Genomic DNA, 25,619 nt, shown 5'->3' on the forward strand with positions numbered 1-25,619 from the left:
TTTGCATCAGTACTTCTTTTATATAATTAAGATGTTTAAAAGGAATTTGAGAAGATCTTTCTTTGAGGAAGTTATAATATTTACCACCGGGCCTCTTATATGTTAATTCTATCAGTGCAAAAGAGGTAGTTCAAATTAATGCTGACCTTCTGGCTACCATTTGTCCCCTCTCCGTGAGCCATTCAGCTCCCTTTCTGTAAGATTCACTATTTTAAGGGTCAGTTAGCTCAGTTGGCAGAACAGCTAGTTCATGGTGCAGAGCGACGCCAACTGGATGGGTTCAATTCCTGTATTTGCTGAAGCTATCCTTCTCAATCCCCCTCCTCCTCCTCCCCCCACCCCCCGCCTGAGGTATGGTGACCCTCCGGTTAAATCACCAGTCAGTTCCCACTCAAAAAAGGGGAAGAGCAGCTTATAGTCCGAAGGGCTATGGCGATTTTCATTTAATTTCAATCTCACTATTGTAATATCCTACCAGATTACTGCTGAAGTTCTTCTAAGAATCTGTGTAGAGGAGAGCCAAGGATCTAACTTCCAAATCATGGTGAAAATCAAATGGAATATATGACCCTATGATACGCTTGTATATTTTAAATACTGATAACAGAAAAAGCTCGTACCAATATAAAAAGTCTATCAAATAAAAAGGCAGATATTCCTCAAAAGAACACAAAGTAAATTTAATACTCAAAAACTGGAGGAAAATTGAGAGATTAATCCTTAATATTTTGTTAGGGATCCTGACCTATAGTAACATAAAATTCCATGATTTGCAGTTACCATGCTTTAAAGCTTTGTCAATTGTTTCAAAACCCATCTGGCTCACTAATGTCCTTTAGGGAAGGAAATCTGCCGGCCTTACCTGATCTGTCCTACATGTGACTCCAGAACCACAGCAATGTGGTTAACTGTATAATCTTTGTTATTGTCACAGGTAGGCTTACATTAACACCTCAATGAAATTACTGTGAAAATATCCTGCTCGCCTCATTCCGGCACCTGTTCGGGTACACTGAGGGAGAATTCAGAATGTCCAATTCACCTAACCGCATGTCTTTCGGGACTTGTGGGAGGAAACCGGAGCACCCGGAGGAAGCCGGGACCTTGGTGTTATAAAGCAACAGAGCTAACCACTCTGCTACCGTGCTGCCCACCTAAATGCCCTCTTAAATGGCCCGACAAGCTATTGGGTTCAAGGGCAATTTGGGTTGGCAATAAATGCTGGCCCGGGCAGTTTGGGTGGGCAATAAATGCTGGCCCGGGCAGTTTGGGTGGGCAATAAATGCTGGCCCAGCCAGCAACGCCCAGCGGCTCGGTAACAAAGTGGTTAGCACGATTGCTTCACTGTGCCAGGGCCCCAGGTTCAATTCCCGCTTGGGTCACTGTCTGTGCGGAGTCTGCATGTTCTCCCCATGTCTGCCTGGATTTCCTTCGGGTGTTCGGGTTTCCTCCACAAGTCCCGAAAGACGTGCTTGTTCCGTGAATTGGACATTCTGAATTCTCCCTCAGTGTACGACTAAGGGATTTTCACAGTAACTTCATTGCAGTGTTAATGTAAGCCTACTTGTGACAATAATAAAGATTATTACCTCCCATGAATGAATTTTTAAAAATTCTGAAGGTAGGGGCTGCTGAGCCCTCCACCTCCACAACAACAAAAATTGATAAGTGACACCAACAAACACAGCTCTCCTCATGAGGAAAGCAAGGAAAGAAGGACTGGGGAATTTGGTGCAAACTACTCGGCCACTTACTGTTGTCATTCTGGCCGTCTCCAAAACAGCCAGTCAGGGATTGACAGGCAGGATCAGGCAGGAACAAAGCAAAACCTGTACTGGATTCCAGATATGCTGACAAACCAAATGATAATGGAGAAGGGGGGAAGTGGGCATCAGAAAAAACACTGGAAAAGCTTGGAATTCCGGCCAAAGCCAGAAAAGTTTCATCCCTGGGCGGGATTCTCCGACCCCCCGCCGGGTTGGAGAATCGGCAGGGGTGGGCGGCGTGAATCCCACCCCCGCCGTCCGCCGAATTCTCCGGCACTGGAGATTCGGCAGGGGCGGGAATCACGGCACACTGGTCGACGGCCGCTCATAGCGCCCCCCCCCCCCCCCCCCGGCGATTCTCCACCCGCGATGGGCCGAGTGGCTGCCCGTTTTTTTTTTTGCCGGTCCTGCCGGCGTGGTTCAGTAGGTCCCTTACCGGCGGGACCTGGAGACGTGTGCAGGCTCTGGGGTCCTGGGGGGGGGGGGGGGGGGGGGGGGGGGGGGGCGATCTGGCCCCAGGGGGTGCCCCCATGGTGGCCCGGCCCGCGATCGGGGCCCACCGATCCACGGGTGGCCCTGTGCCATGGGGGCACTCTTTTCCTACGCGTCGGCCGTGTCAGGCTCCGCGATGGCCAATGCATAGGTGAGCCCAGCCCTGCGCATGCGCAGGGATGACGTCAGCAGCCGCTGAGGCATCCGCGCCTCTCGCCGGCTGGCGGAGTCCCTTCGGCCCCGGCTGGCGCAGCACCAAAGGCCTTCCACGCCGGCCGGCGGTGTGCAAACCACTCCTCCGCCGGCCTAGCCCCTGAAGGTGCAGAGGATTCTGCACCTTTGGGGCGGGCCGACGCCGGAGTGGTTCATGCCACTCCGTCCCGCCGGGACCCCCCGCCCCGCCGGGTACGGGAGAATCCCGCCCCCTGTCTTTATAAAATTCTGTGACTTTGTCAGGTTTTCCATAACCAGCAAGAACCCTGTTTGAGGACATTGAAGAGGAAAAATAAACAGTAGTTGATGGAAAATATAAACATGCGCCACTATAATATTGGCAGTGTACCATGAATGATAAAAGTTGAGTTTAAAATTATAAATGGTGGCAGACTTTTTAAACAGACAACCATATAAAAGGTATTTGGGATAAGATTCAATTGAAATTTGGCCATTCTTTAACCTCTGATTTTCTTCAATGAATTTAACTGATTGAAACAAATACAAATCATTAGGTTAGCTTCCAGACTTCACCAAATAATTTAAAAATAGCCAAGAGCACAATGCCTTATTTGGCAAGGACTTCTAGACTAAAATAAATAAGCGGAATTTGAAGAATGTCAATCTTCGCATGTTAAAATTCACAATGTGCACCTCAGCAATAAAAATTCATCTAATTTTACTTGCACACCATTTTCATTCTCTCATACTTTAAATCATTGAATTTACAGTGCAGAAGGAGGCCATTCGACCCATTGAGTCTGCACCGGCCCTTACAAAGAGCACCCCTACTGAAACCCACATAGCTACCCTATCCCAATAACCCCCACTTAACATTTTTTAGACACTAAGGCATAGCCAATCCACCTAACCCGCACATCTTTGAACTGTGGGAGGAAACCGGAGCACCCAGAGGAAACCCACGCAGACACAGACAGTGACCCTGCCGGGAATCGAACTTGGAGCTGTGCAGCAACTGCGCTAACCACTAGGCTACCGTGCACACAACAGCATTTAAGAGCCCCCATGATGCCCAGATGAGAGATAAGCTAAACGGCTGTGTGAACTGCCCTAAATTCCATACCATTTCGAACGTTACTTATATATTAAGCATATGCTAACTACTGCACATCATTGTTCATAGGTCTTAAATAAAAGTGGTGGAAAATTGCTGGAAATGTCAGACTTTTTCTGTACTGCAACTCCAGTTTACCCAGCTGCATTTGCACGACAGTTTGATAGAAACTTGATTAGTGTGACCATTGGCTTTATAATGAGCGACTCATGGTACACATTGCAAGCGTATATAAAAATTCTGACATATAGAATCATTCTTTTGCGCACCCAAATATAATTATTTAACCCCTTTTCTCTGAACCTCAAATGTGAGTGAGGCGTTGAGTTTACACTGGCTATCATATAATCCCATTTCCTTATTTCTTGTGGGTTTTTTTCAGCTTGCTGACTTTGGCTTATCGAATTTATATCACAAGGATCAGCTGTTGGAGACATACTGTGGAAGCCCCCTTTATGCCTCACCTGAAATAGTGAATGGATTTCCTTATCAAGGACCTGAGGTAAGGGAGACAAATGGGCTGTTAATTCGGAATAAATTGTCAGCTTTTAAAAAGCATTTCCACAACCCAATGATGCTGCAAAACATAGACTCCCGACTCTTTTATTGCCTGCAAGCAATACACTTCCTAGGTTAGGGTGACATCCAAATATTTTGGTTGAGCACGGATATATTTTGCAGTTCAGACGTGGCATCTGCCTCGGATTGAGAGAGAGAGGTTACTGTCTCATCACAACATAAGTCGGTTAGAAAGTTGACAGTTTTGAAAGTTGACTGGCACTTGCTAATTAAAAACCAAATCTTGTTTAGTTAACGCAAAGGAACACATGCTGATACTCTTTGAAGTGGAATTATCTGGTAGTGTTTGAGACTATGTTCCATTTGCTCTGTTCACCGGACTGATGATCAAATATTTTACTGTGTGTTAGGTTGATTGCTGGGCCTTGGGAGTTCTGCTGTACACACTGGTGTATGGAACAATGCCATTTGATAGTAGGAGTTACAAAACTTTGATACAGCAGATCAGTCATGGAGAATACAGGAAACCGCACCAACGTTCGGGTAAGGAATTACAGAGATTTCAGTGAACACAACATCTCACAAAGTAGTTGCAGATTTCTGCACTAAAGATGATTGCACAATGGCATGTTTCTGTGTAGAGGTCTGATGGTCTGGCATTTATGGTGCTGAATTATGAACTGGAAGACTTGAGCTCAAGTCTTAACTGAACAGCTAGTGAAACTGAATTGTTCTGGAAGCCAGATGATGACCATGAAAGTTTGCAGACCGTTGAGAAAACACAATTGGTTAATTAATGTCCTTCAGTGAAGGGAATTTGCCACCCCTATGTGATCAGACTCATAGATAATTTCAGTCTTAATGTAGTTGACCTCTTACTGCCCTCTACAGATGGGCAAAACATGTTGCCTTGCTGGTGTCCATGTCAAGAGCAAATGTTTAAAAATAATTACATCTCTGGAGCACTAACTCATTTTCATAGAACATACAGTGCAGAAGGAGGCCATTCAGCCCATCGAGTCTGCACTGACCCCTTAAGCCCTCACTTCCAACCTATTCCTGTAACCCAATAACCCCTCCTAACCTTTGTGGACACTAAGGGCAATTTGGAATGGCCAATTCACCTAACCTGCATGTCTTTGGACAGTGGGAGGAAACCGGAGCACCCGGAAGAAACCCACGCAGACACGAGGAGAACGTGCAGACTCCGCACAGACAGTGATCCAGCGGGGAATCGAACCTGGAACCCTGGCGCTGTGAAGCCACAGTGCTATCCACTTGTGCTACCGTGCTGCCCATCTTCATTTATGTAACACTAGGATATAGGATATCCCAAAGTACTTCAAAACGAATGCAATACTTTTGAAGTGTAATAACTTGTTATGGAGACAATATGACAACCAATTTGCATACAAAAAAGAAACCAGCAAATTAAATAAATGACCAACTAATCCACTAGTGACGGTGCTGTTTGAAAGAGAAATGTCAGCAAATACACCATGAGAATTCTATTCTGTTTGAAAAACATCATGGGATTTTTAACTTTGATCGGCAGTTGAAACCTTAGTTTCACATCATTTACTGTATTAAGATGTCAGTTTAGATTATGTACTCAAAGTCCACATTGGGTTTGAAGTCATAATCTTCAAACTCAAGAGGTATCTACTGAGTAAAAATGGTTTTTAATGGTTTTGTGCAAGAACAAATAAACCAGGTCAATGGATCAGTTATTTTAATCACAGCCGATGTTTCTATTTGTTTCCATATAATAGGGCCAATTTTACTTAGGGAGTAGAATTACAATTAAATGTTTTTGCTGGCACTTAAATTGACGATAGCCTACAATTTGTGAATTTTACGTAGATAAGTTACAATATATAGATGTTGGAGGGAAAAAGAAAGCGATGGAATGCAAGGGAAATAATTTAAAATGTGATATAATAAAATGACATTGAACAATGGAAATACACATTATTGTGCTCGCCTTCCCTCTCTTGTCCCCATGAAGTCAATATTATTTTAGCAACTCCCCTGCTTCGGTTTTCCTGATTAGACAATGGAATAGTTGGGGGGGCTGGGGGGAAATGGTGATTTGTTCTGTGATAATGGAGTATTTTTACCGATGGACTACGGTGGATGCTCTTTTGTATGAATGTAAGAATTGTAAAGTCTTTTGTTGATTGATTATAACATGGTGGCATGTTTTCACCAATAGATGCGTGTGGCCTGATTGACTGGATGTTAACAGCAAGTTCAGAGAAACGTGCAACAATTGAAGATATTGCAAACCATTGGTGGGTCAACTGGGGTTATGATACATCAATTTGTGACTGTAATTCTGATAAAGGCTGCCATTCACCACTACTGGCCCGTTATATTGACTGGCAAAACAGGGAAGAGTATGCAAATCAAGGGATGAAGGAAACTGAAAATATACAAGGAATTGAGAGATCTGGGCATGAGATATCTACTCACATTGCAGAGGATGGGCAAAAGGCTTGCTTAAAGAAGTCAAAGAAAGAAAACGATATGATGCAACCACAGCAAGATGTGAAACAGCCGAAACCAACTTCCAAAGATGCAAAGAGAAAGCCGAAGGGGATTCTAAAAACCAGGAGTAGTTTTGACAATGATCTTCTTTCATCTGCAGCTATCAATATACAATCACAACGGACTGAAACCTGCAAAACCGTCATAAAAACTGCAAATATCTCTCAAAAGGTGCACATGGTGCAAACTACAGTCTTCACTAGTACACCAAAGAAAGGGATCCTCAAGAACTCATACCAAAGAGAGTCTGGCTATTCTTCTTCTCCAGAACGCAGTGAATCTATAGACAGCGATACAGCTGCCATTCCTTCCAAAGCAGATGGAAAACAGTCAGAAATGTTTCCATCAGGACCAGTTAAATACAGGAAAAAGGGAATTCTAAAACGCAATGGGAAATTTTCATTCAGTCTAGATCTGCCAGATGATTGTTCATCACTAAAACTTTCTGCTTCTTTGAAAGACCTGATCTTATCAAACGGGAGAGATCAGAAAAATATGAGCCGGCCCTCGAGTGTAATTAGTGATGACAGCATCATTTCTAGTGACTCATTTGACCTTCTAGATCTCACAGCAGAAGGCAAAAAATTCTTCACTCAGAGTAAACATGGTGGCATTTCAAGTTCAGCTTCAGAGGAAGACTTGCTGGAGCTGGGTAAGACCGAAGAAGTAGAACCACAAACTGCCAGAGGGAATAGAAGCTCTGGAAAAGACAATATAGGGAGAATTTTCTCAATAATGGAACTTGAAGATACACAAGATGTTTATAATAAGGCCCAGGAGATCTGTAACAATTTAAAGGAAAAGTGAATAGGATATGGGTACAACTCTCCCTAAACTGCAGCCAAAAGTTATTCCCACTGAAATAATAAAGAAGATGTCATCCATGAGACATATCAAGAAGGTGACACAGCAAAGCAATTAGATTTATTGTCACTTTTCCTTGAGGTTAAGGAGATTTGCTACCAGAAACTTATTTATATTAGCGATGAGGCTGAACTGTTAAATAGTTCTGTGAATTACTTACATGCATATTTTGCTCAGATTGGGTTCACAATATTGACTGTTATTATTCGCTGACCGGAAGGTAGGATTTGGTTTGAGAATCAGACCAAATCAGTGATTTTCCAAAACCATAGCATAAAACGCTGAGTTTACAATTGCGTTCTTCAAACTGGCTCTTTATTTACACACATGTGCCTGATTTAGTGCTGCAGCAGATAATCTTACAAGTAAACGATCAGACTAAGAAGTCATCGCCTGCACACAAAACACTGCCATCTTGTAAGAGTGGAACAAGAAACTAAAATCAGGGTATTATGTTTGGATATGTCCCAATAATGGAGCCTGATTGCATGGCCAGGTACGACTGGTAACAAACTGGACGCATGCAACTATTAATCCCTTATTCTCACTTCAGTAATATGTCAAATAATTTGGCTCATTTTCAGGAGTAAATTGGAGCATTTCCTCTATGATAATAAGCTAGTAAGCAGGAGCAAGCATAGATTCACAAGGAGTGAGTGGCGTAGTGGTATTGTCGTTGGACTAGTAATCCAGAGGCCTAGGGTAATGCTCTGGGGACATGGGTTCAAATCCCACCCTGGTGAAATTTGAATTCAATAAAAAAAATCTGAAATTTAAAAAGTTTAATGATGACCATGAGGCCATTGTCAATTGTATTAAAAACCCACCTGGTTCACATGGCCTTTAAGGAAGGAAATTTATTGTCCTTACCTGGTTTGACCTATATGTGACTTCAGAACCACAGCAATGTGGTGATGTTTAAATAAATACTGGCCCTGCAACGACCACATCCCATGAACGAATAAAAAAAAAAATCAGAATGGGAAGAGCCTACCCATTTGTGTTTTTGAGAAAATAACTTTGGAAAGCGCTGTGATATGGTGAACCCAGGCTTCCAAAAATAATTTATAAAGCTGCACCTGAAACATTGGTTAGAGGGTGGCTCAGTGGCATAGTGGTTAGCACTGCTGCCTCACAATGCCAGGGACCCGGGTTCAATTCCGGCCTTGGGTGACTGTCTATGTGGAGTCTGCACATTCTCCCCATATCTTTGTGGGTTTCCTCTGGGTGCTCCGGTTTCCTCCCACAGTCCAAAGATGTGCAGGTAAGGTGGATTGGCCATGATAAATTGCCCCTTAATGTTCAGGAATGTATAGGTAAAGTTAAGGTGTTTTGGGATAGGGGGGAGTGGGCTTGGGTGGACTGCTCTTTCAGAGGGTCGGTGCAGACTCGATGGGCTGAAAGGCCTCCTTCACTGCAGGGATTCTGCGATAAAATCAAAGCAGTGACGATTGTGAATAGAATTTGGAAATTGATAAATATTGATCGAAGGTTAAGAGAGTACTCGATTATTTGCTAAAGGGGGGTTGGTGGGACCATGGAGTGAGATACCTGAGGGATCAGTGCTGAACGTCTATTGTTAATCATTTAGAGTCAGAAACTGAAGAAAAATTGGTACCATGTAAAAACTAGGAAAAACGATTGATTTTCATGTTTCAGCTCTAGAGTTACAAAATATGCAAGTGGGCAGACACATTGTAGATTAAATTTAATATGCATAAGTGTAAAGTAGTACTCTAGACACACTTCCCACAGAAAACAAGTAAAATAAGCACAAAACATGTCATTTTAACCAAGACCTATCTGTTTTTTAGAAATAATTTTATTTGACTAATTTTCACCATTTTCACCAGGACATCTGTAAGACTACAATGTGTACCAATAAATGAAGAAACTTGAAATTTTATGTTGGCACGTGAAAAATTATTAAATTATTTTATTCTGTAAAGCACTACACAGAGGAAGAAAAGGTAGATAACATAATGGTGGATGTGAATGGTGCTGAATAGTTGATAAGTAAGTTGAAGATTATCTGGCAGATCTGACAGTCAATGTGCCCAACTATTACAGAACAGCAATCAACAAAATGTTACAATCTCTGTGGGGAAACTATAAACTAAATTAACGAAATGACCCCTAAATGAAGACATTTCCACCAAGATTTAATTTTTTTAACTTTTACTTCGACATTCATCAAAGTCAACGTAATTTAAACATGAATTAAGAAACTAATTCCAGTCGGTACAAACTATAAATAGCACGTGGAATAGCAGATGCAACTAAGACTACCGTACAACATCACAAGCATGCACATCACTCCCCATGCAAATGTAGCAGTGCATGCACAATCTCAGTCTTTTCAACTCAGCCTCCAATTCATCTAGGGCGGGATTGTCCGTTAGCTGACGCCAAAATCATGAAAGGCAATCGGGCAGAGAATCGGTACCAACGGCAAAATCGCGGCAGGTTCCGATTTGACTGCAAATCACAATTCTGCAGCACCTCAAGAGCGGCATCAATGCATTTTGTAAAACACGTAAACACCATTTCCATATCATTAACAGGCCCGACTCGGTACTGTCCGGGGCCTCCGCGATTCTCCTCCTCCGATGGGCCGAGTTGCACGGTTCACTCCTGCTTTCAAAAATCATAAAACTGATGCGGTAGCTGATGAGGGGGAGAGACAGAGGAGGTAGGACATGGTGAGGAGTGATTGCAGGCTGCCAGCCCAGACATTGGCCATGCTGGCTGGCGTGGGGGTGTCCTGACAGGGCTGGAGAAGTGGGGGGGGGGGGGGGGGGGGGGGGGGGGGGGGGGAACCAGGCCGAGTTGCCAGGGTGACCCCCGCCCCAAAAGTCTGGGGCGTGTCCGGTCCCGGACCGCCATTACCGTGGCCTGCAAGGCAGCCATCTTGTTGCACACCCCACTAACCATCCACCCTGCCCCCGGGTTCTGCAGAGTGACACCAACCATACCCTGCTGGACCGGGCATGTCGTTAAAGACTCCAGCTTAGTGCGAAGATATCTGCCAGATAATGGAACACTTGGCATCACGGCGGAGGACAGCCGCTCCCGGTGGCCGTCAAGGTGACAGTCGCCCTGAAAGTCTATGCCATGGGGTCCTTCCAGACATGGAGTGGGAATTTGTCCGGGATCTCAACAGACTGCAGTGCACAGGTGCACCGGGCCATCACAGAGGCCCTATATGCCCAGGCGCCTCAATACATCCACTTCAATGTGGACCGAGCCCACTAGGATGGCCGGTAAGCGGGATTCACCGCCATTGACTGTATGCCCTGGGTCCACGTGGTGATCGAGGGGATTCATGACCCCCTACGGGTACCTGCGGATAACAGGCTGCGAAAGACAAACCGAAAGAGGTACCATTCAATGAACGTGCAGCTGATTTGCGACCATCAGCAACGCATCATATACGTCTGTGCCCGATACCCAGACAGTGTGCATTACTCCTTCATCCTGGCATACTCGACGATTCCTGACAGGTTTGAGACGCTCCCCCAGCTGACCTCTTCATTCACCTGCGGAAGGAGCAGTGCTCCGAAACTAGTGATTCAAAACAAATCTGTTGGATTAACCTGGCATTGTAAGACTCCTTACTGAACTTAACTAGTGCCTAACATCCTGGCTTTACGGGCCCTAACACTGCACCTTGGTGGTTCCCCAGATGGTACAGCAGGAGTGAAGGTGGCCTTCTGCGATTACCGCCCTGCGACCTGGGTCCCAGTTAGCGGGCGTCTTCGGGGGCGACCAGGCCTGGATGGCCCCGGCTGCTGCTCGGGCGTCCTAGGTGGCATGGTGTCGCCTTGTTTTGCTGCTGCCCACCAGGTGCACCAAGGACAGGAGGGGGGTGGGGAGGAGCCCAAGGTGCTGTGGTGTTCCAGCACCTCCCCTGCCGGAGTCACCATCACCTCCTCCTCCTCGAGGTTGCACAATTGGTCCTGGGCTACTCCATGGGATGGGGATGCCGGGGGAGCTATCCCGAAGCTCACCCGCCACCTGGCACTGCCAGTCCCGGAGGCCCGCTCTGTTCTCAACCAGGGTCTGCATGCTTGTGGCCATGGAGCACAGCAAGTGGATCATTTCCCTCTGGGACTAGGCCACCTCTCTCTGTGTTTGCGCCATGTTGGCCAGCGCCTGGACTTCCGGTTGCGGCTATGTGGAGCTAAGCCGCACGTTCGGCAGCTCCTGCTATTTAGGGACTTTTGGGCCGTTTCGAGGGCCCCAAACAGCGTTGTTTTTACGCATCCCGGTGGGGGAAGGTGCCTGGAAGAACTTGCCCCACACTATATGGTGCTCACCCAGAGTGGGACGAAGAAAAGGCTGCAGTAACTCCCCCAAAAAAACGGGGGAAGGAAAACAAAATGGCGGCCGGCGCAACACCCGAGGACTGGTGGAAGTGGGCGCAGGAGCAACAGGCCTCGCTCCTACGTTGTTTTGCTGAGCTGAAGGCTGAGCTGCTGGACTCCATGAATGCAACTACGAACAAGCTGCTTGGGACCCAGGCGGCCCAGGAGGTGTCCATTCAGGAGTTGCAGCAGCAGGCCGCTGAGAGGGAGGAGGAGGCCGTGGTCCTCATGGGGAAAGTGGAGTTGCACGAGGCACTTCATAAAAAGTGGCAGGACCGCTTGGAGGAGCTGGACGTTCGCACGAGGAGAAAGAATCTGAGGATCCTGGGCCTGGCGGAGGGGCTGGAGGGGTTGGATCTCCCGGCGTATGTGACCACGATGCTGAGCTCGTTGATGGGAGCGGGGTCCTTCCATTTGCCCCTGGAGCTTGAGGGAGCGCACAGAGTGATGGCCAGGAGGCCCAAGGCAGGTGAGCCCCCGAGGGCGGTGCTGGTGCGGTTCCACCGATTCAGTGTCCGGGAGTGTGTGCTGCGCTGGGCCAAGAAAGAGAGGAGCAGTAAATGGGAGAATTTGGTAGTGAGGATCTACCAGGACTGGAGTGCGGAGGTGGCTAAGCGGCGGGCCGGGTTCAACCGGACGAAGGCGGTGCTTCATGCCAAGCAGGTCAGATTTGGAATGCTGCAGCCTGCGCGCCTGTGGGTGACATACAAGGACCGGCACCACTACTTCGAGTCCCCGGAGGAGGCGTGGGCCTTTGTACAGGCGGAGAAGCTGGACTCGAACTAGGGCCTGGGGACATACTTTGGCCATCGTTGTTTCCGCTGTGGCTGTTTTGTTTCAACTGTTTCAACTTTTTTAACTTCGACATGTGTGTTATGTATGCTGGTTTTCTGTTTGCTCTGTTTACGGGTGGGTTTATTTGTTGGGCATGGTTGTGGGTTAGGTGGGGAGTGTTGGGGTTTGTGTTTTATATGTTCTCTTCTGTACGGGGCTGGGGATTGAGGTGAAACTGGATTTTGGGGAACTGCGTCAGAAGGGTGGGGTGTGGCAGTGTGAAAGCGCGGGCTTTCCTCTGGTTTCCCGCGCTGCGGGGCAGGGGGGGCTAAAGCTTGCGGTGGGGGCGGGGCCTCTACGGGTCTTCTTTCCCGCGCTGCAGCAATGCCAAGGAGGTGTGGCAAGAGGGGGATGACCCCATGCCGGGAGGGGATAGGTTTTGGCGGGAGCTGCCGGGGTCAGCAGAAGTCAGCTGACTCACGGAAGTACCATGGCGGGTGCGTCGCGGCTAGGAGGGGTCCTAGCCTGGGGGGGGAGGGGGGGTGGGGGGGGGATACCGGGTTGCTGCTGGAATGACTAGGAAGGAGCCGATGGGGGCCGGGGGGGAAGAGGAGAGGCACTATCGCCATGGGGAACGGGTCGAGCGGGGTGTGCTGGCCTGGGGCGAACATCTGCCAAGCTATGGCTAGTCGGCGGGGGAGGGGGGCGGGTTGCCCTCTGATCCGGCTGATTACCTGGAACGTGAGGGGGCTGAACGGGCCGGTTAAGAGAACCAGGGTGTTTTCTCATCTAAGGGGGTTGAAGGCGGACGTGGCTATGCTCCAGGAGACCCACCTGAAGGTGGCGGACCAGGCTCATCTGAGGAAGGGGTGGGTGGGGCAGGTTTATCATTCAGGATTGGACGCGAAGAACCGGGAGGTGGCGATTCTGGTGGGGAAGAGGGTGGCGTTTGAGGCGGCTGAGGTGGTGTCGGACAAGGAGGGCAGATATATCATGGTGAAGGGTAGGCTGCAGGGAGAGAAGGTGGTGCTGGTGAACATATGTGCCCCGAATTGGAATGATGCTGGCTTCATGAGGCGATTGTTGGGCCGTATCCCGGACCTGGAGGCAGGGGGCCTGATCATTGGGGGAGATTTTAACACAGTGCTGGATCCCACACTGGACCGGTCCAGTTCAAGGACGGGTAGGAGACCGGCGGCGGCCAAAGTGCTGAGGGGATACATGGACCAGATGGGAGGGGTGGATCCCTGGAGGTTTGGGAAGCCGAGAGCGCGGGAGTATTCCTTTTTCTCTCACGTCCATAGGGTTTATTTCCGGATAGACTTTTTTGTCCTGAGCAGGGGATTGATTCCGAGGGTGTAGGATGCCGAGTACTCGGCCATAGCGATTTAGGACCATGCCCCGCACTGGGTTGATCTGGAGATGGGAGAGGCGCGGGACCAGCTCCCGCTCTGGTGCCTGGATGTGGGGATGCTGGCGGAGGAGGAGGTGTGTAAGAGGGTTCGGAGAAGCATTGAGGGGTATCTGGATACCAATGATACGGGGGAGGTCCAGGTGGGGATGGTCCGGGAGGCTCTGAAAGCAGTGATCCGGGGGGAGCTGATCTCCATCCGGGCCCACAGGGAAAGGAGGGAGAGGAAGGAGAGGGAGAGACTGGTGGGAGAGCCCCTGGAGGTGGACAGGAGATATGCGGAGGTACCGGAGGAAGGGTTGCTGGGAGAATGGCGCAGTTTGCAGGCCAATTTTGACTTGTTGACCACCAGAAAGGCGGAGACACAGTGGAGGAGGGTGCAGGGCGCGGTATATGAATATGGAGAGAAGGCGAGCAGGATGTTGGCGCATCAGCTCCGTAGGCGAGATGCGGCTAGGGAATTTGGTGGAGTGAAGGATGGGGGTGGAAATGTAGTGCAGAAGGGGACAGAAGTAAACAGGGTCTTTAGGGACTTTTACAAGGGATTGTACCGGTCGGAACCTCCGAGGGGGAGAGAGGGGATGGAGAGCTTCATGAACAGGCTATGTTTCCCAAGGGTTCAAGAGAGGCTGGTAGAGGGGCTGGGGGCGCTGATAGAGTTGGAGGAGCTAGTCAGGGGGATTGGACAAATGCAGTCAGGTAAGGCCCCGGGGCCGGACGGGTTCCCGGCGGAATTTTACAAAAAATATGTGGACCTGGTGGGTCCCCTGTTGGTGCGAACTTTCAATGAGGCATGGGAGGGGGGGGATTTGCCCCCGACGATGTCGCATGCACTGATCTCTTTGATCCTAAAACGGGATAAGGACCCCTTGCAGTGCGGATCATATAGGCCTATCTCGCTCCTTAACGTAGACGCTAAGTTGCTGGCGAAGATCCTGGCTACCAGGGTAGAGGATTGTGTGCCAGAGGTAATTCACGAAGATCAGACAGGATTTGTCAAGGGGCGGCAGCTCAACACGAATGTGCGGAGACTGCTCAATGTTATCATGATGCCGGCAGTGGAGGGGGAGGCGGAGATAGTGGTGGCGCTGGATGCGGAGAAAGCGTTTGATCGAGTTGAGTGGGGGTACCTGTGGGAGGTGCTGGAGAGGTTTGGATTTGGGGAGGGATTCATCAAATGGGTGAGGCTGCTTTATGCGGCTCCGATGGCGAGTGTAGTCACAAATGGAAGGAGATCAGAGTACTTTAGGCTCTATCGTGGGACCAGGCAGGGGTGTCCCCTGTCCCCCCTGCTCTTTGCACTGGCGATTGAACCGCTGGCCATGGCGTTGAGGGAGTCAGGGAAATGGAGGGGTCTGGTGCGGGGTGGGGAGGAGCACCGGGTATCGCTGTATGCGGACGACCTGCTGTTATATGTGGCGGACCCAGAGGGGGGAATGCCGGGGGTGATGGAGCTGTTAGCGGAATTTGGGGGCTTCTTGGGCTATAAGCTAAATTTAGGAAAGAGCGAGGTATTTGTAGCGCACCCGGGAGATCAACAGGAGGGAATTGGGAGGCTCCCTTTCAGGAGGGCAGTGAAGAGTTTCAGGTACCTGGGGGTGCAGGTGGCCAGGAGTTGGGGAGCTCTCCATAAGCTTAACTTCACCAGACTAGTGGAACAGATGGAGGAGGAATTTAAAAGGTGGGACATGGTGCCGCTATCGCTGGCGGGCAGAGTGCAATCCGTCAAAATGACGGTTCTCCCGAGGTTCTTGTTCCTCTTCCAGTGCTTGCCCATCTTTATCCCTAGGGCCTTTTTTAAAAGGGTAACCAGCAGCATCATGGGATTTGTTTGGGCGCATGGCACCCCGAGGGTGAAGAGGGTCTTCTTGGAGCGGGGTAGAGATGGGGGGGGGGGGGGGGCGGGCTGGCGTTGCCCAATCTCTCGGGGTACTACTGGGCGGCCAACGTGTCGATGGTGCGCAAGTGGGTGATGGAGGGGGAGGGGGCAGCATGGAAACGGATGGAGAGAGCGTCCTGTGGGGATACAAGCCTGGGGGCCCTGGTAACGGCGCCGTGGCCGCTCCCTCCCACGAGGTATACCACGAGTACGGTGGTGGCGGCTACCCTCAAGATTTGGGGGCAGTGGAGGCGACATAGGAGAGAAGTGGGGGGCTCGATGGAGGCTCCGTTAAGGGGGAACCATAGGTTCATCCCGGGGAACATGGATGGGGGATTTCAGAGATGGTACAGAGCGGGCATTAGACAGCTGAGGGACCTGTTTATCGATGGTAGGTTTGCGAGCCTGGGAGAGTTGGAGGAGAAATTTGAACTCCCTCCGGGAAACATGTTTAGATATCTGCAGGTAAAGGCATTTGCTAGGCGGCAGGTGGAGGGATTCCCTGCGCTCCACGCGAGGGGGGTGAGTGACAGGGTGCTTTCAGGAGTCTGGGTCGGGGAGGGGAAGATATCCGATATCTACAAGCTTATGCAGGAGGTGGAAGAGGCGTCAGTAGAGGAGCTGAAAATGAAATGGAGGGGGAACTGGGGGAACAGATCGAAGACGGGACATGGGCTGATGCCCTGGAGAGGGGGTAAATTCTTCCTCCTCGTGTGCGCGGCTTAGCCTCATCCAATTCAAGGTGCTGCACCGGGCCCACATGACTGGGACGAGGATGAGTAGGTTCTTTGGGGGTGAAGACAGGTGTGTTAGGTGCTCGTGGAGTCCAGCGAACCCTGCCCATATGTTCTGGGCATGCCCGGCACTGGAGGAGTTCTGGAAGGGGGTGGCGAGGACGGTGTCAAGGGTGGTGGGATCCAGGGTCAAGCCAGGATGGGGACTCACGATCTTTGGGGTTGGGGTAGAGCCGGGCAGGTTAGCGAAAGAGGCCGGTGTGCTGGCCTTTGCGTCCCTAGTAGCCCGGCGAAGGATTTTGCTACAATGGAAGGACGCAAGGCCCCCAAGCGTGGAGACCTGGATCAATGACATGGCGGGCTTCATTAAGCTAGAGAAGGTCAAATCGCCCTGAGAGGATCGGTGCAAGGGTTCTTTAAGCGGTGGCAACCTTTCCTCGACTTTCTGGCTCAACGATAGGGTACTGGGACAGTAGCAGCAGCAACCCGGGGGGGGGGGGGGGGGGGGGGGGTCGATGACTATGTTTGTTTATTTTATTTAAATTTGATTTATTTAATTTTAATTTATGGTTAAGTTTTCTTGTTGGGGGGGTGGGGGGAGTGTGATACATGTGATGTTACGGTTTGGGGGGATTTGTGGGTGTTATGGGGCAGTTAGTTGCATATTATTACTTGTTGTTATATTTTTATATTTTCTGTAAAAAATTCCAATAAAAATTATTATTTTTTTTTTAAATGTTGGCCAGCGCCTGGGTAATACTCCGACGTCCCCAGCCATGGCCTAGTGTGACTGGGCCACAAGCAGGAGTGCCAAAGCAATTTCCAAGAGGCTCTGGAACATAGTCATCTGTGAGGCTGCAACTCTGTCCTGGGCCTCGACTAGAGCCTGCACAGAATGCCCATGTCTTAGACACGCTGACCCATAGCCAAAACCGTCGCCCCAATGCCTCCACCTCAGACGCCACCCGTGTGGTATTGGCCTGGGTGGGACGCATTGTCAGCATCACCTCCTGCTACTGCAAGCGGTTGGACTCCTCCAACTGAACCTTCAGGTGCTGGATGCTCGCCAGCAACCCCTCATGTAGTCCCTGGCTCTGCGACAGCATCGCCACGATTGATGGAACTTTTTGTTTTAGAAGCTCGAGACCTGTCTGGGAATGCAGCTGGTTCCTGGGGCCAGCCTGCCCTCCGACTCTCCACCCCCTCTGGTGCTCCTACCTCCACTTGCTGTACCGGATTAGCTGTGTGGTGCGCCCCAGATAGTGTCCCATGAGCCCCTTCACTAAAGTTCCCGACCGAGGTGAGTATCTCCGGGATGGTGGATGCTGGAGAGAGCTGTGACGGGAAATCACTGTCATACTCTGACCCAAGCTCCTGGGTCTCCTGAGTCTTGGGCGGAGGGCTGGTGTCCGAGCTGCTCTCCTCGTTACTGCTCAGCTCATGGGGAGGGCGGACGGCTGTGGCACTGGCTGGGGGTGGGGAATGCCAGATGGACCCACCCCATCACCAGCAGGTCCTTCACAGCACAGGACAGGAAGCATGATTAGACCGCAGGCAAGGGGCGGATGGCAACAAAGGCAATGATCATGATACTCTGCACAATCTAACTGAAAGGTCTCTAAGTGCAGTAGCGAGTGAGAATTGCAGGATGCTTCCCCCACGGCCTTCCTGGCCACACCGCCACCAGTACCTAACGCTAATTAGGGTCGGATGGGCTTCACACTGGAAATGACTGTCCCGCCAGCTTATTCACCTGGATCGCGCCCGGCAGCTCCAGCTAACGAGGGGAACAACTCCTAAACCAGTCCCGCAGAGCAATCCCCAGACAGCATGCAGCCATGTCATTGTGCAGACTCACTCTGCATTTTGGAGATGGCGACTTGGCCAGATTGTTGGAGGAGGTGGAGTCAAGACAGGATACCCTGTTCAGCCGAGGGGTGGAAGGGTCAGCAGTGCTGTCTGGGAGGCAACGATCATCAACGCGGAGAGTGTCACCAGGAGGATCGCCACCCAGTGCCACAAGATGTTCAACGACCTCCACTGGATCGCACTGGTGAGTTGGCATCACCCCCTGGCACCGGTTCTGCCTGCCAACCCCAGCCACTCCCTCTCCCTGATGACCCTGTGGTTGGCACCGCACGCCTACCCCCCACCCCGTGCCCCAAGCACAATACCATGCCTGTACTCTGCCACCCACCAGCACACCCCACCCATTCTCAGCAGCGGTGGCTATGCCTGACCCATACCATACCAGCTCCACCCGCCCCCTCCACCGAGATGCATGAAGCGTGCGGCTCACATTCACAATCTCCCTCATCGAGCATGACCTGCACTGCAGAGTTGAGTATCCACCGGCCCCCATCCAGATGACCGGTCACATGTGTGCTGTTCATCATGCCAGACATAATGATCCTTCCCTCTCACTGACCACATGTCCATTATCCCACATGATCTCCATCTGATGGTGCCGGTCCATCTGGGGTGCTCTCCCCCCCCCCCCCCCCCCCCCCCCGGCTTCCAAGGAACATCACGGAGAAGAGCTCCGAGGGTGCCAGCATTATGGTGTCACAGCTGTCATTCCCACCTGCCACCAGCGCAGGGACACACCTCAGTGGGCAAAAGTAGTGGACAGGCTTCTGGGGCACAATCTGGTGATCACCACACAGTTGCTGATGCACATCAGGTGGAGGCAGGAACATCCAGGGGAGACAGCAGTTGGAAGTCTGCTGCATGCCAGGACCTAGCTGGGTCCCAGTCGGATGAACTTCTGGACCTGGTTATCCTAGAGTTGATGCAGACACTAGGGTGCAGCCGGGGTTGTCTAGCCTGCTTAATTTGAGGTATTTACCTGACAATTTGGCTTAGTTACCAACAGTTTTCACTATAACCTCAAAACATGAAGATGGCACTCACTCACATGTTTTACAACAGTTGAATATCAGCAATGGCAGAATGAGACCCTTAAGTGGACATTAAGAGCCCACTTAAGAGACTCAGTTGGCTTTGGGTGGAAAGGCCACCATGAACCTTGCACAGGGGGCTGAATCTGGCCAGAGATAGGAAGTAGTGGGGTTACCGCCCAACACCCTCCTGTCTGATTAAATGCCATCCCCAAAACTTGCCTTCAAGAGGGAATTAAATTTTGCTGATTAGTGTTGATACTGAAGGGAACACTTTCCGCTTGGTTACTCCCAGCATCAGTGAGAAATTGCACGCTTTGGCTTGTGATTTTCTATCTGCAGATGAATGGATCAAAATCATGGCATGCAGGCAGTGAAGCAGAAAATCTCCCTCAGATGCTCCAGATATAAAACTCTTCAATTCCTTATCACCCAAAATAAATCTCTTATTCTCTTCAACAGGCTTAAGGTTTTCAGCAACAGCTAGTATTTATATAGCATCTTTATTGTAATAAAATGCCCAAAGTGCTTCACAGGAATTTTGTAAAGCAATATTTAACACCAAGCCACCAAATGATATGTCAAAGCTTGGTTTTAAGGAGCCTCTTAAAGAAGGAAAGGGTGGTAAAATAGCACAGGGGATTCAAAGGGAATTCTGGAGTTTAGAGCTTTGCAGGCTGAAAGCACAGTTGCCAATCGTGACTAATTAAAATCAGAGGTGCTCCAGATAACAGAATCAGAGGAGCACAGATGTCTCAAGCCAATTGTGGGACTAAAGGAGATAAGGGAGGGACCATGGAGGGTTTGACAACAATAATGAGCATTTTAAAACTAGAGGCATTGCTTAACTGAGAGCCTGTTTAGATCAGTGAGCACAGGTTTGATGGGTGAACAGGACTAGGCGCAAGTAAGAATACAGACAAGAGTTTTGGACGGCCTCAAGTTTACAAAGGATATAATGCAGAAGAACGGCCAGGAGTGCAGTAGAACAGTCAAATCTAGAGGCAACACAGGCATCAATGAGGGCCCTGGCAACAGATAAGCTGCGGCAAGATATAGTGAGACAATGTTATGGAGATGGAAGTAGACGCTCTCAGTGATGGTGCTAATTAAGTGAACAGCTCATCTCAGGGTTGTGGTGAATGTAATTCACACTATTGTATTGTATGGTATTATATCCTTGTGGGCTCTGTCTGTGAGCCGTTGCGCGGCTCTGCCCACAGGGGGAGATGAGGAGCTTGTACAGGGCTCCACCCATGGCTCCGCCCATGGCCCCTCCCACTACCGGAAGTATAAAGTGCTGCAGCCGTGTGAGCCTGCCCTCAGTTCTCCTGGTCGCAGGCAGGCTCAGTTGTAAGACTATTAAAACCACAGTTTACTTCCAATCGTGTTCCGAGTGAATTGATGGTCACATCAATTTAATAGTCATAGAAAACTTGAAGAAAACTACTATGGAATCAGCCCTCAAACCTGATCGACTAGAACTCGACCCGCAGGCTGCAGAGGCGAAGGAAATTTTCCTACACTGGCTTTGGTGTTTCAAGGCCTACCTGGCTGAATCGAGCACCTCCGAGACTACAGAGGAGCAGAAACTCAGCCTACTGCACGCACGGGTGAGCCATCGCATCTCTACGCAACTCAATTGTACCAGCTCCTATACTGAGGCCCTCGCTATGCTCGACCGATTGTACGTGCGGCCGATAAACGAGGTATACGCGCGGCACATTTTTACTACCCGCTGCCAGTGCCCCGCAGAGTCGCTAGAGGACTTCCTGCGTGACTTAAAAGCCCTTGCTCAGGACTGCAAATTTCAGGCTGTAACGGCCTCCCAGGATATGGAACTCGCTGCCGTGATGTATACGTTGCGGGGCTCCGGTCTAACTATGTGCACCAGCGACTACTTGAGAAAGGAGCCCAGAACTTGGGGGACACGGTAGAGCAAGCAACTACTATGGAGGTCGCGTTCCGAAGTGTAAACTCATTCCCCGCGGACCAAGCGACCCCATCGTGGACCTCCGACCAGCGACTGCCCCGGGCCTGCGCCGCGCGGCCACCCACTCACTATGCAGCACCAGCGTGCCATTTTCGTGGCCAGCCCCAAAACCCACGGCAGCACTGGCCGGCCCGCAATGCAACCTGAAGCAGCTGCGGTCGCAAAGGACATTCTACCAGACTATGCCTGGTGAAATCGAAACTCTCTAACTCCCCCGCAGTCCAGAGCACTCGCCCCCCCCCCCCAACGCGCAGGCCCGCATACCCCATAATGTTGCAGCGTGTCTGCCGACTCCGCCCGACATGTGCAACTCATGGGGGCCGCCATCTTGGACGCCATCTTCTTTATCACCCGCCACGTGCGATCAACGGGGGCCGCCATCTTGGCCATCAACTGAAGTTCACCTCGACGACTTCGACCTCAGCGGACAGTCATCACGGGGCCACTCCAGCACTGCTGATCGAGCCACCGATTACCCGCAACTCAACACAGTCACGTTGGACCAGTCGCGTCCGAAGCACCTCCAGAGCTCGAGGCTATCCGTTCAAATTAACGGGTACAGGACACCGTGCCTCTTCGACTCCGGGAGCACCGAGAGCTTCGTACATCCTGACCTGGTAAGAAGCTGTTCGCTCCCTATCTTCCCTGCACGGCAAACTATCTTCCTCGCCTCGGGCTCGCACTCGGTCCACATACAAGGGCGCACCGCCGCGACCCTAACAATTCAGGCGGCAGCTACTCTAATTTCCAGCTATACGTACTCCCCGACCTCTGTGCCCCACTCTTACTCGGGCTCGATTTCCAATGTAATCTCAAGAGCCTCACACTCAGATTCGGCGGACCCCTACCTCCACTCACTATATGCAGCTTAGCGACTCTAAAAATCGACCCCCCTCCACTCTTCGCTAACCTGATGGCTAATTGTAAACCAGTAGCCACTCACAGCAGGCGGTACAGCCTGCAGGATAGAGTATTCATCAGAGCCGAAGTTCAGCGGCTCCTACGTGAGGGAGTCATAGAGGCCAGTAACAGCCCCTGGAGAGCTCAGGTGGTGGTCGTCAAGACCGGGTAAAAGTTCCGGATAGTGGTTGATTACAGCCAAACCATTAACCGGTTCATGCACCTCGATGCGTACCCCCTCTCCAGAATTGCAGACATGGTCAACCAGATCGCCCTGTACCGCATATTTTCCACGGTGGATCTGAAGTCTGCTTACCACCAGCTCCCAATCCGCCCGGAGGACCGCCACTACATGGCAGATGGCCACCTCTTCCATTTCCTCCGGGTCCCCTTTGGCGCCACGAATGGGGTCTCGGTGTTCCAACCAACAATGGACCGAATGGTGGACCAGTACGGGCTGCGGGCCATGTTTCCGTACTTGGACAATGTCACCATCTGCAACCATGATCAGCAGGACCACGACGCCAACCTCCACCGATTTCTCCAGAAACTCAATCTCACCTACAATAAGGAGAAATGCGTTTTCCGCACTACCAGACTAGCCATCCTCGGCTATGTTGTGGAAAACGGAGTCCTGGGCCTCAACCCGGACCGTATGCAACTCCCTCTTACAACTCCCTCTCCCTCATTGTCCCAGGGCCCTCAAGAGGTGCCTGGGATTCTTCTCTTATTACGCCGTGGGTCCCCCAGTATGCGGACAAAGCCCGCCCACTATTTAAGACCACACTCTTCCCACTGTCAGCTGAGGCCCGCCAGGCCTTCAACTCCATCAAGAAGGACATCGCCAAAGCCGCCATGTGGGCGGTGGATGAATCCGTCCCCTTTCACGCGGAGAGCGACGCCTCAGAGGTTGCTCTCACCGCCACTCTGAATCAGGCAGGGAGACCAGTAGCCTTATAAAATCTTGCGGTGGAGACCAGTAGCAAGATAAAATCTTGCGGGGGAGGATCGAACTCTCCACCTATAATTATATCATATATCAACCGGGGAAGCTCAATGAGCCCCCAGATGCTCTGTCCCGCGGCACATGCGCCAGCGCGCAAGACGACCGCCTGAAGGCTATCCACAACGACCTCTGCCATCCAGGGGTCACCCGGCTTGCCCACTTCGTCAAAGCCCGAAATCTGCCTTTCTCCACCAAGGAGGTAAAAGCCATCACCAGGGATTGCCCGTTCTGCGCAGAGTGCAAACCGCACTTCTATAGACCAGACAAGGCCCACCTGGTAAAGGCCTCCCGGCCCTTTGAACGCCGGAGCATCGATTTCAAAGGGCCACTCACCTCGAACAATCGAAATGTGAACTTCCTCAACGTCATAGACGAATTCTCCCGCTTCCCCTTTGCCATCCCGTGCCCCGATATGACCTCCCACACAGTCATCAGAGCCCTGCACAGTGTCTTCACCCTGTTCGGGTTCCCCAGCTACGTACACAGCGACGGGTTCGTCCTTCATGATCGACGAGCTGCGTCAGTACCTGTTCGACAAGGGCATCGCCTCGAGCAGGACTACTAGCTTCAACCCCAGGGGGAACGGGCAGGTGGAGAGGGGGAACGCGACGGTCTGGAAGACCGTCCTACTGACCCTCTGGCCCAGGAATCTCCCGACCTCCCGCTGGCAGGAGGTCCTCCCCGACATGCTACATGCAATTAGGTCCCGCCTATGCACCGCCACCAACCAGACCCCTCACAATCGATTATTTGTTTTCCCTAGGGGCACTACCACGGGGTCTTCGCTCCCATCTTGGTTGAGGACACCGGGCCCGGTTCTCCTCCGGAAGCACGTCCGGGCACACAAAATGGACCCGCTAGTAGAGAGGGTGCTACTGCTTCACTCGAACCCCCACTACACCTTTATTGAATACCCCGACAGCCGTCAGGATACCATTTATCTCCGGGACCTGGCACCTGCAGGATCCACCACTAGCGCCACCACCGCCGAGGTACTCCTCGCACTACACCCCACCCAACCCCCCACGCCCTGCACCTGTAGGTTTCCTGCCCACGCCCAGCACCCCCGCGCCTATAGGTTTCCTGCGCCCCCCGTGCCGGTTAGGAACGAAGCTCAGACCGAAACACCCCCGGAGTCCACCCACACTGACCGTCACCACCCAGCCACTCGAAGAGGCTGCAACCCCCGGTGCTCCACCGATCCCAAAGGACAACTCGGCCACCGGACCGGCTCAACCTGTAGACCTGTCGTCCCCGCCGGACTTGATTTTTTTACAGGGGGTGAATGTGGTGAGTGTAATTCACACTGTATTGTATGGTATGTCCTTGTGGGCTCTATCTGTGAGCCATTGCGAGGCTCTGCCCATAGGGGGAGATGAGGAGCTGGTACAGGGCTCCACCCTTGGCCCCTCCCACTACCGGAAGTATAAAGTGCTGCAGCCGTGTGAGCCTGCCCTCAGTTCTTCTGATCGCAGGCAGGCTCAGTTGTAAGACTATTAAAACCAGTTTACTTCCAATCGTGTTCCGAGTGAATTGATGGTCACATCAGATACCAGGGTTGCAAACAGCTTGGTTCAGCCGTAGAAAGTTGCCAGGGACAGGGATGAAGTCAGTGGCTAAGGAATTGAGTTTGTGCTTCATAATATTTAATTGAAGAAAAGTCCTGATTATTCAGTACTGGTTGTCAGTTTGGAAAAGAGCTGGTGATGAGGTAAAGCTGTGTAAGATCAGTGTGCATGTGAAAACTGACACTGTGGGTGTAATTTCATGCTCCCCAAGGGGCATTAGGGTGACTAGACATGTCAAGTGGGATGCCACAGCCTGTTGTTGAGGGCGGCATCTCTTTTTTGCACATGCTGTGCCCCTCAATGGCAACAAAGAAGCACCCAGCGAAAAATACCACCTGCCCTTAACAACACCCCATTGCGAGAACCCCCTAGTGACTCCACTCGTCCTTTTCGGGGTGCTTCAGGGACAATCCTTCTACTAGACCCGCCACTGTAGTACCAGCAGAGGCCATGACTCCAGTAGTGTTGCCAGTACTGGAGAACTGGGGAATTGTGAATCGCGATGCAGCCAGCAGGCTGCCTAATTGAGACTTAATCCCAATGGAGTTCCCGTAAAATGCCATGTAGGTTTGCCACCTGTCCTCCTGCCTGTGTATGGACTCACTGCC

General features: G+C 50.8%; 1 protein-coding gene across 1 annotated transcript in view; it reads left to right on the forward strand.

Moving 5' to 3' along the window:
• The window catches only part of LOC119973908 (NUAK family SNF1-like kinase 1), a 43,111-nt gene extending 35,339 nt beyond the window's left edge, over positions 1–7,772 (forward strand). Inside the window, exons 5-7 of the mRNA XM_038812515.1 lie at positions 3,929–4,048; positions 4,476–4,608; positions 6,281–7,772. Of these exons, the coding sequence (XP_038668443.1) occupies positions 3,929–4,048; positions 4,476–4,608; positions 6,281–7,422 (1,395 nt within the window). The 3' untranslated portion in view covers positions 7,423–7,772. The remainder of the gene's footprint in view (positions 1–3,928; positions 4,049–4,475; positions 4,609–6,280) is intronic.
• Positions 7,773–25,619: the final 17,847 nt, after the last annotated feature.

Source organism: Scyliorhinus canicula, chromosome 11 (genome assembly GCF_902713615.1).
Source record: "Scyliorhinus canicula chromosome 11, sScyCan1.1, whole genome shotgun sequence".
Classification (NCBI taxonomy): domain Eukaryota; kingdom Metazoa; phylum Chordata; class Chondrichthyes; order Carcharhiniformes; family Scyliorhinidae; genus Scyliorhinus; species Scyliorhinus canicula.